This window comes from Nanorana parkeri, unplaced genomic scaffold, assembly GCF_000935625.1.
Source record: "Nanorana parkeri isolate BGI_ZX_2015 unplaced genomic scaffold, ASM93562v1 scaffold42, whole genome shotgun sequence".
NCBI classification, from domain to species: Eukaryota; Metazoa; Chordata; class Amphibia; order Anura; family Dicroglossidae; genus Nanorana; species Nanorana parkeri.
In genome coordinates, this window is record NW_017306310.1 from 1,465,380 (window position 1) to 1,479,190 (window position 13,811).

General features: G+C 39.3%; 1 protein-coding gene across 1 annotated transcript; it reads right to left on the reverse strand.

Annotated features, from left to right (window-relative positions):
- Positions 1 to 5,297: 5,297 nt before the first annotated feature.
- Positions 5,298 to 6,571, reverse strand: LOC108799620 (mesoderm posterior protein 2-like). The gene is made up of 2 exons (XM_018571515.1): positions 5,765 to 6,571; positions 5,298 to 5,393 (listed from the first exon to the last, which is right to left on the reverse strand). The coding sequence occupies exons 1-2, from the start codon at positions 6,569 to 6,571 to the stop codon at positions 5,298 to 5,300; spliced, it is 903 nt and encodes a 300-aa protein (XP_018427017.1).
- Positions 6,572 to 13,811: the final 7,240 nt, after the last annotated feature.

Below are 13,811 nucleotides of genomic sequence, written 5' to 3' on the forward strand. Positions count from 1 at the left end.
CATGCATATAAACATTCATATTAACTAATTATTCTTTGCTGTAATTAATGTAATTCCCCTCAGCACGCGGTGGGTAATTTAGAGGAGCTGTCGGCGCGGGGATAAGGAGGTGGAACATTTCACTGGTGCTGGTAATACTATAGTGCCAGTATGTTAACGCTTTCGCTGCCAGAGCCGTTTTTCCTTTTTTTGCGGATTTGATCGGAAGCCCAATGTTAGTCTATGGGCAAACATATCTAATTGGACGGGCATTCTATTTCATCCGGTTCCTTCCAGGTCCAGAAAAACAAATGCAGCAGTGTTCCATTTCCCCGGACCTAATCGTGCAGGATCGGGGGTAATCTGATGTAAACAGACACAAGTCAATTTAAATCCAATTTGCTATAGACCGGCATGTGAGGTATATTCTTTTTTTTGCTTCATCTCTCATGGAAAAAGCTGGACAGACACGGATGTCACAACTGTGCACAGATACCCTCCTGATGGAACTGTGTGAAAGGGGCCTTTACCTTCCCCCCAGAATTATATATTTTCTGAAAGAAACCCTGTACTAATCGTATCCAAGGCTGCATTCGTGTTTATTTTCAGGCTTTTTTCCCCCTTTATTGTCCCCTGTTGATCCTGAAAATACCACACTCCCTGTTCCTAGATGACCATGCTTACTCACCATACTGTATCTATGAAGGGAGCTATCATAGGACAGGACTGCTAACACATCTTCCTCTCTTTGTCTCATTTACTGGAGGGGTGTACTTTACAGTAGATAGCTTGGAAGAAAGATAACATTGTTTGCGATTTTCACTTCAGCTCACAGCAAGTGACAAGGACATGCCATTTCCTGCAAGATCAACAGGTACTTTATGAACTTGCAGAAGATCTTCTAAGCATGGGGAAAAAAAACAGTAATGCAGTCATCACATCTAAGAACTTATAAGCTGCAATATATATATATATTCCAGTGCATATGGTGACAGATTTATTATCCTAGTTTATGTTTCACCCTAAATGCCTTCTAAAAGGAGAATTTTTTTCCATGGGTGCAGGAGTGCTTTACTGGGGTGAGGCGGAGTAGGGGGAACACACACTTATTTGGAGGGAAGACAGTGCAGCCTACCAGTGGAGTAGCAGGAAAGCAGTGACCGCACTGTCACCAGTAGGGCATAAAAAGAGTGAGAAATGCTGCCAACGTTTTCATGTTTGTACTGTTTTCCAGATCCCGATTAAGGAGGTTTTGCCCTCACTTCCTCTACTGATACGAAGGGTCATCAAGACAGGGTCTGAGGGAAACCATAAAAAAACTTTTTTTGGTGGGGGGTGGGATGGGGGTGGTTTTTATTATTGTTGATTGACTCCCTGTTGAGAAAATGTTCACTTCCTGTCCCAGAAACAGTGGTCACCTGAACAGGAAGTGAAGGAAGATCTCAACAGGGATTGAGTCAGCAATAAACACCTTACAGAGTTGCTAAATCTTTCCCACTAAAACCAAATCTAAAAAGGTCTTGACTGTAGTAAAACTTTGGAATGCAAGTATTCAGTATTCTGTGGTCCAGCAGCAGGCCTCTTCTGGGGTGGCCTCTTCTCCTGTGAACTTAGAGGGCCATGGGCACACCCCCGTGGGGTGCATCATCACAGTGCCTTGTACTCACAGTACCATCTACAGAGAATGCTGTTGACACCATTATGTCACTCTCTGCAGCATTGAGACACTACTGATCACTGGAGAAGAAAAAAAAGGAAGAGGACCCTGTTGGGAAAGGGGGAGGGGGCAGGGAAAGCCAGGGGTGCTGATCACACATGCTGAAGTTAAAGCAGAACAATACTCACCTCCCTCCAGCAATGGGACATCTGCAAGCTCCCTCTCAATGACATTTTCACTTGGTCTTCTTCAAGATTTAGAATCTTTGTCTACCATGATTGGCCTTAGACATGTGCAATTTGTTTCGTTCCGAAATATAATTTTCGGAAAGTCGTGCAGTCGGATGCATCCGCAGTTCCGAATGACAGAAATAACAAAATCGTACAAATCCAAATTTCCGATAACGAAAATTTCAGATGCATCTGAATGTCTTTCCTGAATGAATTGTTATTGTGTTAAGCATCAACTTTTTTTTTTAAAAAAAATCTGGATTTTGGTTAGCGGTAGTATGTACAAATGAATTTTCGTTACAAATAAAATTTTGTTGCAGGTAAAGGGACATTAGACAAAAGAAAAAAAAACACTCCGCAGAAGAGGAAAAAAAAAGCATGGGGTTCCCCTCAAAAGTCACCTCTTTAGGTCTGGTAGGAATTTTAAGGGGGACCCCTGCGACAAAAAAAAACATGCCTCCACCTAAAATTCCAAATCTCCGGCCAGAGCCCCAGGTTGCTGGGAGGGGAGAGTCTCCCACCTGGCTCTTAGCAACCTGGGACACTCTGGCCGGAAAGGTTGTCCCACGTGACCGAAAGAGATGCCGTCTGAGGCCGGAGCCTAGAGCTGCTTCAATATAGGGACGGCCCTGGGTAGAAGCTTTTTTTGCATAAAAGTCTTACACAGTCATTTCTTTCATATAAAAAGAAAACTGACTGTCAGCAAATTTTAACAAGAAGACTTTAATTACACATTAACTCCACTTAATAGAATTGTACAGATTGCGCATGTAGAGCTCAGTGTACATTGTCAGTAAGACGGCGAACAAGCAGATAAGAATCCTATAATACAGTAGAGGCATAGTATATGTCTTTTCATTTTATACATAAAGTTCCACTTCAAAGGCTAGCCAGTGGGGGGTATCACTTTAGCACCAAACCTTTCACATTTATCCCTACTGGTAATCAGGAATTACTAATAAGGTTATTTAATTCTTCTGTAAAACATATCTAAACAAACAAAATTGATATTTTTTAAATATTATGGGCCATTATTCCTTTGATAACAAAAAAAACCCATTTACCATTGACATTTATCACCAAATAACGGCCCAATTTTTCCTGAACAAACCACGGTATCGTTCACCTGGGTACATAAAGTAGTTGCAAAGATTTGCACAGTTTTTCTAACATATGTTAAATTTGCAAAACGACCTTCTTCATTAAGCATCATGCATGTGCATTTCACAACATTGCAATACACTCAGACTACAGGATCAGATTAGAGTCAGCTCTTTCCACCAACTGATATGCATCAGTAAAAAAAGCTTTGGAGATAAAGAGTTTGATTTGCATAGATAATTAAACTCCCTGTAGATGTAAAGTGTTGTGATAGCCATGCAAGAGGGTTTAGAACATTTGTGTCTTTTTTTTTCCTTGCCAGGCTATAGTCTGTTTGTGTTTACCACATTTTAAAAGTCCAAATTTCATAGAAAGTATGACAACAAAACAATATCAACCAAATAAAACACATAGAAAATAATTTCTGTTATTTCTGCATACACTGGTTACATATGTTAATTTTATTTCTGTGTGAGACCCCAGTGCGGAGATTTTACTTCACTTCCTATTCCTGTGACACCCTTTAAAAAAGATGCAGTTGTCACCGTGACAGAAATGCCCAGACAGCAATAAAACATGTTCAGATGTTCTAACTGTTCATCCCTCTTAAACATATGTCATTATTTTGCCTGTTTCCCTGTTTGAGAGATTACTAAACACTTTCTGTTCTGAGAAGAAGTGAGTGGGGAATAACCCTATAGGGCACATATAGCAATAAAAACCAGACAGAGGATCTAAGCATTTCCTACTCTATCCAAAATGAAAAGTTTAGGTGGGAGTTCAGTAGCCCATAGACATGAGGGGTGTGTATGGTAGCTGCCATATGCCCTCCAGCCAAAAGCTGGTTCCAACACCAAGCCCCATTGCTATTGTTTCCCTCTGCAATAAGCAGCATTGCCAGCCTCTACCTGTTCTGCATTTCCTCCACCCTCCTTTAGGGACCATTCATACCAATACGGTGCATTAACTGCACGATTCCGTACTATTAACGCTCAACGCACCTACCGTGCAATACAGTTTGTAAAATTGTGTTGTCATTCATTGGAATGGCACCCTAAATACATCTCCTGGCCAAAATGCGATTGACCGTGCCACAATGCACATACCGGTATTGCGGTATGTTGCCGCATGGTCCAGTGCATTGCGGCTGGGGGGTGCACTTTAATGAATAAATGAAAATGCAACGCACCTGCCGCACTGTAATTCACGGTAGGTGCATTGTGCGGTAACGCAGGTTAATCTCATGGAACCTGCCATTAACGCACTGCATTGGTGTGCATGGGCTCTTATTATAAACTTGCAAGGTTTGCAGAGCCAACCCTGCAAGTTTATAGAGTTCTCTGTAGCACTTACTGCCCTTTGGGTGGATGAATAGTCAGCATTTCCAACTTCCTTTTACTCTCTGCGGGCAATCTAAAGGTGTCCACAGACATCAGAGAACCTCGCCTAACCTGGGACCTCAGTTATTGGGAAAATGTAGATTTAATAAGCTGGTGCAAAACTAAAGGTGCTTACAGATAATAGAGAATGCGTGCCCTATCCAGCCACTTACAGTCTGATCATTGGATGTTTGCTTTCTTATAGTCCACCCACAACCCTGGCAGACCCTGCTTGGAAAACTGATCCGTCAGGATTAATTATCTTGACTGATCACTTCTGTGTTTTATAAGACAGGTATGTGCCTTCAGCAGTCCCCCCTATCTTCAGCATAGGCACCAGCAGACAAGTTTTAGTTACCAAGGCATTTCGCAGAGTCTTTAGTAAATCTGCATAAGAAGCTGGCAGGATAAATATAACGTATTTTAGGCCACTTTCACACGGGCTGATCAGGAGTGTATCCGTGCATGGATCCCCTCCTGATCGGAGCAATGTGGATCGGATGTCACCGATTTGATCCATCTTGTGATTAAACTAAAACTACTGGACCCCATGTTAGTCTATCCAGAGTCAGATGTAATTGGACATGTGTCCATATGCATCAGATTACACCCGATCCAGCGCAATCAGGTCCGGTTTGTTTTTCCAGACCTGGCCGGAGTCGGTGGTACCCGGGTGTAAAGAGATGCCCGTGTGTTTACCCCTGGCTGCCCATAGACTACCATTGGGCATCTCATTTGACCACCCTTGTGAAAGGGGCCTAAGTAATAATAATGCCAACCCCTTAAATGTATAGATGAAATATTTGTTCTAAATTTACTTTCAAAGAAATGTACCATTATTTAGAAAAATAACATTATTTAATAAATAATTGTATATTACCATAAATATAGGCAATTTGTATTCATACACATAAAAATATGAATCTATATACAAAATATTAACATCATCATTTAAATGATTGAACTTTGTTGAGTATTGGAAGCTCTCTTCCAGTTGAGGCATGACTTGGGTGTATCCATGACTTGGGTGTATTCGTCACAGGTCATCTAAAAAACACATAATATAATGCAGGTTAGAATAAAGATAAGAACACATATTGCTATCTACTAATAAGGATTAGACTAAGTAGGAATTAGGAATTCATGTGCAAAGGGCATTAAAATATTATTATATGCCACTAATATTATTAGTATTGAAATGGAATATTATAACATATTCAATCAGTAAACTTCAAGTGTGAGCTACAAGTGTGAGCTATTTATTGGCAAACAGTTGTTACTATCATCACTACAGAAGGCTACATATATTGTAGAGTTAGGACTAAAGTACCAAAGTATTTGTTGGTGGCCCACAATTACTTATCTGAAGCTATATAGGTATAAAACAATTCAATAGAGAAAGAATGATAGTCTCTTACCATCTGCTGGAGACATGTGGAATAGAACTCAGTAGAAAGTTGAGGCAAAGTGGTCTCTGCAGTTGCATATTGAAGCTGCTGAGAGCTGGTTTGTAGCTCTGAGAAGTAAGGGATCTCGTACGACATGTTGTAGCTGTTTTGTGAATTTTGCAGTTCAGGTTCAACAGACAAAAGTCTTGCAGGAGCTGCAGGTTCTGTAGAGGATGAAAAGGACATGGAATTCTTTTCTGTAGGCTTCGAGCATAACGGATCCGACATATCAATGTATTGACTAAAGTTTTGTGGGCATCTGTTTAGTCTTTGCATTGCCTCCAATCTTCTTTGCTCCAAGACATCTTCACTTAGTCCCAACTGTTCTGACAGATGTGATATGTAGCGGATTGTCAACTGAAGAGTTTCAATTTTTGTCAGAGGCTTATCTGCAGGCACCATGGAAGGAGGAAGGTATCTTCTGAGGTTCTGAAGAGCTTTGGAGAGGTTCCTCATTCTCATCTTCTCTCTTTCGCTTGCGCTTTGTCGTTGGCCATAAGGCAGCTTGCCCTTCTTTGTGCTTTTCTTTTCAGCACAGTTTTTTATCTGAGCTTTCAAGCTCATTGTCTGAGTGGTGGTTGAAGAAATGTTACCATAGGCCTCCTGAGAGGTTGTATAATGCATGTATGGAGGGGAAAGGCCACTGGAGTCAATGGAAGAAGCAGGAGAAAGACTGCTGTATCCCTCGGAGCTAGGATAGCCACACTGGTAGAGAGTGGCACAGTTCTGGTACATGTTGCAGTCCTGGTAATGGAGAGGTGCAGAAGAACTGTCCATGTATCTGTTTGCTCTTTCAGTGCTTTTTGAGTAGTGAGCAGAGCTGGGCTGCCTCAGTCTTTATCCAGTGTGCAGAGGTGTGAATTGTCACCTTCTCCACCATCATCAACACATCAAAGCTTCATGGGACAGAGCATGGCAAGGCAGGGGGTCCCTGGGAAGAAGACTCAGCACAGGGCCAAAGTGAGCGATTTCACCCCTTTAGGAATGAAATGTAATTTAGCCTGTCCGAGTATTTTGAAATATATTTATATTGCTTGCAGAATTTCTCTGAGAAAGGCTAGAAAGTTCCCTCCCATGTATTACTTAGTAACTCAGTGGGATATGCACTTCTGTGTTTGCATATAGCTATTACCCATTTGAAACCTGTTAGAAATGACCCTTTGGGTGTAGATTACATTGATAGATCTGCTATATCTGGCTAAATACAGTGTCTATATTTTATTAGCCATAACACAGATTTATGTAGTATTGTGTGTTGCAGATACTATGCAGTGCTTCTGCAGGAAGCATATTTTAATGATATCACACTGTGATAACTTACATTTATTAGAGTGATATTTAATGGCATGATAGCATGTTTTAATAAAAGTGAGATTTGGTTAATATTCAGTTGTATACTAATACCACGAATAGTACACCTGTAGGTTTACTGAGAAAAACTAAAAATACATGTTAACACATTAAAGTCAGGCTGTCATTTACATATGCACATGGCACAGTGACTTATGGAATGCCACAGTGAACAAATTATCTTAAAGCATTTTTTTGCATATGGCACACTTCCGGGTGTGTTGGATGTCTGCGTCCCCAGCTAACCGCTGTGGTTCCTTGTTGGGAGGAAACACAAATTGCAGACAGGGAATAGGCATCTGAACCCTATGAGTGTCATGCAGAGGGTGGTGGTTAACTTCAGTTTAGGAATAGGGCATTAGGTTAAGTTTTAGGTATCCGTTTATGGGTTAAGTTTAACGATATGTTAGCGTTGAAGTTTAGGGCTTAAAGGTTAGGTTAAGGGTACGGTAAATTTTCAAGTATGATAAATTAGTTTTTGGGTGTGGCAATCCAGTGGTGCCAAAATGCCACACTCAAAACTACAATGCCAATTCCATTTTGCTCTAAGCTAAGTCAGCTATCCTAGTGAGACTTTCCATAATAAAGACTGCTTGGATCAGGTTCTTCTAGCTATGGGATCTCAGTGCTGCATGAAGCTCTTGGTGTAGGAGCATACAGAAGAAAAGAAGTGTTAAGGCCCAGTTTACGGGTTATGTTAGTGGTAAGGTGGCCATACATGTATCAATCTGTAATCAACTTAGGTACGAAGGAAGCAAACAAGCGATGCATCATCAATTAAAATACTTCTATGCAACATATAAGGTTTTGATGGACAAAAACATCAGAAATTATCCATTAAAAAGGAAAATAATCAATGTGTATTACAATTGTTTGTCTGACACACACGGATGTGGAATTGATCGATAAAATTCCGCCACGGCCAGTCAACATTAGCAAGTTGATTAGCCATGGCAGAGTTTTATCAATTGTTTCTGAATGATCTAACAGAATCTGCATGTGTTTCAGACAGGTGATCATAATACAGATTGATTAAATTATGGTTTTTAATAGATCTTATCTAATTCTCAATATTTTGTGTTTCGTATTTTCGATAGTGTATATGTGGTATTGGTCGATATTTTAATCTATCATAAATCTCTCCTTTGCAATCGCTGATACTTAGGTTTATCCCTAGATATGCGTCAGCAAGGCTCATTTTATTGCTTCTGCTCACATCGTGGATGTCTGAGAGTTTAATATGGTGCCGACCAAAGTTTACCAGTCTGGACGGTTGCTCTGATTGCCTATGATACTGACATTGTTTGTGAGTATATATTTTTATTCAGTTTTTTATGGACAAATAAAAGTATTTCATGAGGAGAAGGCACTCTTCTCTTGTTTTTTCTTGCATGTACTCTGAGGCTTCCCAACCTGCCACGGAACAGCAGCTCCCTCTGTGCAAATTTGTTGAAGTCCTTTCTGGGTCACTCCCTCCATGTTTTTTGGTGAGACCTCCATTAAAGCGCTGACAAATTGGAAAATACAGATCAATATATGTTGGCTACTATAAGGTTAAGTGCTAGGGTTGGGGAGTTGGGTGTGTTCCTATAGTTTTTTTTTTGTTTTGGATAGATTGTTGAGAGGTTAAAACCCCTGTCAGGATTTTTTTTGCTGTATGTGTCCCCATTGGGAAGATCCAATGGGGACACAATGGGGACCTCTCTGTTTATCCTGGTGATGATTGAAAGTAACAAAAATACAACATTTTGAATTGGTACCAGATTATATAGAGAGTACACCTACAGGAAATATTCCAATGGGAACACTGTTTCCAGTAACAACTATCTGAGAGGGGGTTTCCTTAACTTTGGAGAGATTTCACTCACTTCCTGATGTGTCTACAGGGCAGGAAGTGAAGGGAAGTCTCCCCAATGGGACACAGGTACTGACAGAGATCTTAACCATCCCCTATTCTATCCAAAAGGTTTGGGCTTTAGCTATACTTTAAGTGGCTCACCTTAGAGCAGTGTTTCTATACCTTTGTTCAGTCCCAGTACCCTTAAAAAGTATGCAAAATCTCAAGGCACCCCAGTCTAAAATGTAAAAACCATAAATGTAAAAAATGATGTGAGTCCCCTCCAAAATCCATACCAGACCTTTATCCCAGATAGAGGTCTTCTATGGATTTTAAGGGGGACCACACGTAAAAACACAGAAACATAGGTTTCCCCACTTTCACACCAAGAGCCCTCTTCACATCCAAACCCCTATTTCACATCAGGAGCCCTCTTTACATCAAAAGCCCTCTTTACATTAGAGCCTTCCTTTCACATTAGAGTTACCCTTCACTTTAGGAGCCTCCTCCACATCAGAAGCATGTCTGCACCATGGAAAGGAATGATGCTGTGTGGATATTTCAAGGCACCCCTAAGGAAGCTAGAAGGTTCCGCAGCACCCTGGTTGAGAAAGGCTGCCTTAGAGGATGGTTAGGTGTTCAGTTGGGGGTGCTGTTTAGTGTAGTGGATATTTTATTACTTTCTAAAATGCTGGCCAGCTACACTGTGCACACCAGTTCTCAGGATTGAGCCAAAAATTGCTAACACTAAGCTCCCGGCAGTGAGAATTAGTATGTCGCTTGTCTGTGTTTGGACTGACCATTTCAGTTATACATATGAAATGATACACTACTTCCCTCCTTGTCTCATAACCTGCCACAGTCATGGTAAATTAGTAGTGTGTATATTTCAAGTATGTAAGCCTTCGCTTTTACATATGATATGCTAATGTTGTCTCTGTGTGGGCTTCAGTAACTAGATTTCCTGGTGAGCTCTTCATAGATCAGTCTGACACTAATGTCTATAATAAATTAGAAATTTGCATATTTAGACTCCATGACTGTATGTTCTGATTGATGTGAAAAACACTTCTTAGTTTTAAAGTAACAAATTACTTGTGACATTTTCTACTGGAATATAAGACATTTTTATGATTTATTTTGTGTAAAAAAAGCAAATAGGAAAAAGGAACTAAGGTCCAGACAACATTCTTTCCTACCATCACACCGCACCCTCACCTTCACAGATTGGCAGATTGTTGTGTCTATGGGTAATCTTACTTCAAAATAGATACTCATGACTAATATTTTGAGAGGAATAGTTGGTTGGCCTTCTTTGGTTTGCTATTGATCAGATGATGATTCTCTTGTCTGCAAGAACCAGACCACCCTCATCTCACTGATCTTGTATAGTAATCAGTTGCATTGGCTTACATTGGCTGATCACTATTATTTTCCCTATAGATTAGTTGGCACTAGAAGGGTTTAGCTGTACAATTCCTATCTCCATAGCCCTAAACATGCATAGAGTTATATGAGTTTGCAGATTTAGGTAATAATATATAAAAAGTAAATTTTCCAGGCAGTCAGATCATGCCTGCAAACTCGTTTGCCTTCTAATGATTATGGCTGGCTGCCTTAAAAGTTGGCATAAATGCATACATGTATATTTCTATGTGGCCTAAACCATACCCACAAAAAAAGCCATTGAATCAATGAATTGAGTACTCTGTAGGTAGATTAAGAGATTACCATAGGAGATAGTCTCAGTTGGTTTACTTGGTTGTCTCAGTGGTTAGGGATTTAAAAACAAGATTTCTGAAGATGCCTACAGTTATGAAATGATCATCATCCATTCTAGCCGATTATGGCCACAACAAGAAATGAAACTGTTGTGAGTGTATAGTTTCCCATCACGAAAATAAATATTAGGTACATTGTTAGTTACAGCAAGTTCGAATATGCACCACATATACATCATGACTAATTTCCACATCTCTATACATGACATTGCACCAATAACACAAGGCTATATGTTCAAAAATCCTAATTGGTGGGAAGTTGACTAACTGCGTGTTTTAATGTTTTGTTAATATTTTTTATAAATAGGGGTAGGCTTTTCTTGTGGCAGCGGGGTTAACAATGTCCATTTAGTCAATTAAATTAAATATACCCCTTTGTTTTGTTCAAGTTAATCTTTACCTGTAGAGGGGATTCTTATAAAGCCTATAGAGGATCATCAGATAAGCAGGTGTCTTCTGATCTCAATATAACCCTATATTTGTCACGTTATTTCCACTTTGGTCACTAAGGGTGGTTTGGACTTGGATTGATAATTTGTTTATTAGATGTACTTTATTACTTTACAGATATTTGTTGTTAATTTAATTTTTGCATAAGGTTTTATATATTCATTCATTCAGGGATATTTTGTTTATAATGTCCATTTAGTGTTTAGGTGGTTATAGATTTTCCAGAGCGATCACATTTGTGTGCAAGATCTGACTACCCAAGGAACTTTGTGCGGTGCAGTCACAGATGTTTAGCTCAGCCAAAGGTTTATGTATGAATTAATCGAGAGTAAAGAGTGGGCCTGCCTGATGAATTGTTCTCCCCAAGAGCAAACCGTGGTGATCATGTGCTGGGCTAACTTTATTTTTGTGAGTTGCCCCTGGCCCTAGAGTGTGCTTTTGTAAGTAAAAGGGAAAGAAAGCTAGTTGGTCTGGTGGGGCACATTCCTACAGTAGCCAGGTCTCTCAATCGCCTGAGTGCTGTAGAACAATCCCTGAACTTGTCAGGTGCACTGGCAAGCTGTTGAGCTGAAAAGTTCACTCAGATGGAGTGAGAAATAATGCAGGAAAGTCTGCTTATTAGGAAGGAACAATAGTGATTGTCGCAGTTTCCTAACCTGCCCATTAACTGATCTGCCAAGCATGGGCCAACCAACAATCTTGGTTATATTTACTCTTTTAAACTGCACTACATGTCCCTCCCCTTGTATCAAACACTAAGCTGCAGCATCAACAGTGTTGGAAACTACTGTGAACAATACTAATATACCTGCACTGCGCTAACTCATTACAAAATCCAAAATACTGTGTACATGCACATAAGTTAAAACTCAAAATTGTATAAATAACATCAATCAATACACCATTAATAGTGTCAATTTAAACCTTAGACGGTCCAGCGCATATATATATATGTATATATATACACAGTATATACATACATTGTAGTTCACAGATGTCTCTTACATCATGGCTCAACGAAATAAAAGACAAAATTATATCATCACACAAGTGGGAGGAGAGATGCTTCAAATCAACTAAGACTATTGGCCACAGCCATATGTGGAGGGCCCAGCTGACTCCTACATTCATAGCCTTATAGTTTGTCATAAGCTCCCTTACAACATTTATCCTGGTAGGTTTTGTTGGTCCAAATTTATTTAATTTATTTGATTGTCCCTTTGAGATAATGTTGAGATTATATTAGGTATTTCTTAATATCTGCCATGATAGGATTGGGGATGATCCTGGTCGAGTATGCCTGGACGCCCACCTGGTTGATTCAATGCATCGCTCCTCCAACTTGTGTGATGATATCATTTTGTCTTTTATTTTGTTGAGCCATGATGTAAGAGAAATCTGTGAACTACAACGTATGTATATTCTATTTTGACTTGTTGAAACTCAGCATCATTAATGTTATTGATATTTACCTATTAAGAGTGACTTACAATACCTGTCTTTATATCATAGTGTATGCCCATAAGTTCCTGAAGAAGCGGTGGTGACCGCAAAACACATAGAGCAAGAGTTGTGCACCTCCCCATGGAAATATGTATCATTACCATTGTTATTTACTAATGCTATTTGCATATAGATTTATACATTAACTACTAGGTTAATTATCTATCATATATCATATTGAGGAGGTGCAGGTTCATGCGAGGCATACAAGCTCATACTTTTATAAATAAGACTATATATGTTGATGAGTTTAGTTTCATTATGTGATTTTAACGATGAATGTCCACAATAAAATATATTTTTTAAATACAAATTGAAGTAAGTCCATTTTGCTGTTCCCTCTTACCTATATACATTAGGATGTGAATCTGAACCCCTGTGCATCCCTTTACTTACATTAAATAAAGAAAAATATATTGGCCTTTGTCATATACTCTTTCAAAAAAAGAGCAACATCCTCCGGCAAAGGTGGGTGTCCTAATAGCAACTATTTAAAAAAAAAAAAGAAGGTTTAATATCGCTTTAAATACAGTTATTTGGCTTTTGACTATAGACACATACTACCTAAGGGTGCCTTCATCTTCCGGATAAATTATCTTTTGGTACAAAAAAGTATAAATTATATTTGTAAAATATAATATTACATTTCATAGTCATACTGGAAACCAGTATGACTATGAATCAGTCACATATACAGGTAAGACGATTTTACTTTTTATTGATACTTGAAACATCTTATTATTGTGGTCCCTTCCTATACCTTTCATATGAATTCAGAAGGCAAATCATAGTTGACCTACATGATGTGCAATTATTTTTTAAATGATAAATCAGTATTTCTACCAGGTTTGGTTAGAGTCCATCATGGGATCCTGAGAAAGAGCACACTGGGGCATCTCACCCTTTACAGCTGCTACGTGGAGACTTCACTGTGAACTGGGCATTCCCACACTAAGCACACCAAAAGGTGACCAGTTTGCCTCCTTTGGTGACAAATTCTTTAACAGGGAATGAAATGTGAGGGTTAGGGGTTGAGAACTATAATTTGTTTGCCTTAATTCTAAAAACATCGTTTTTTTTTTTGGGAAACACATTA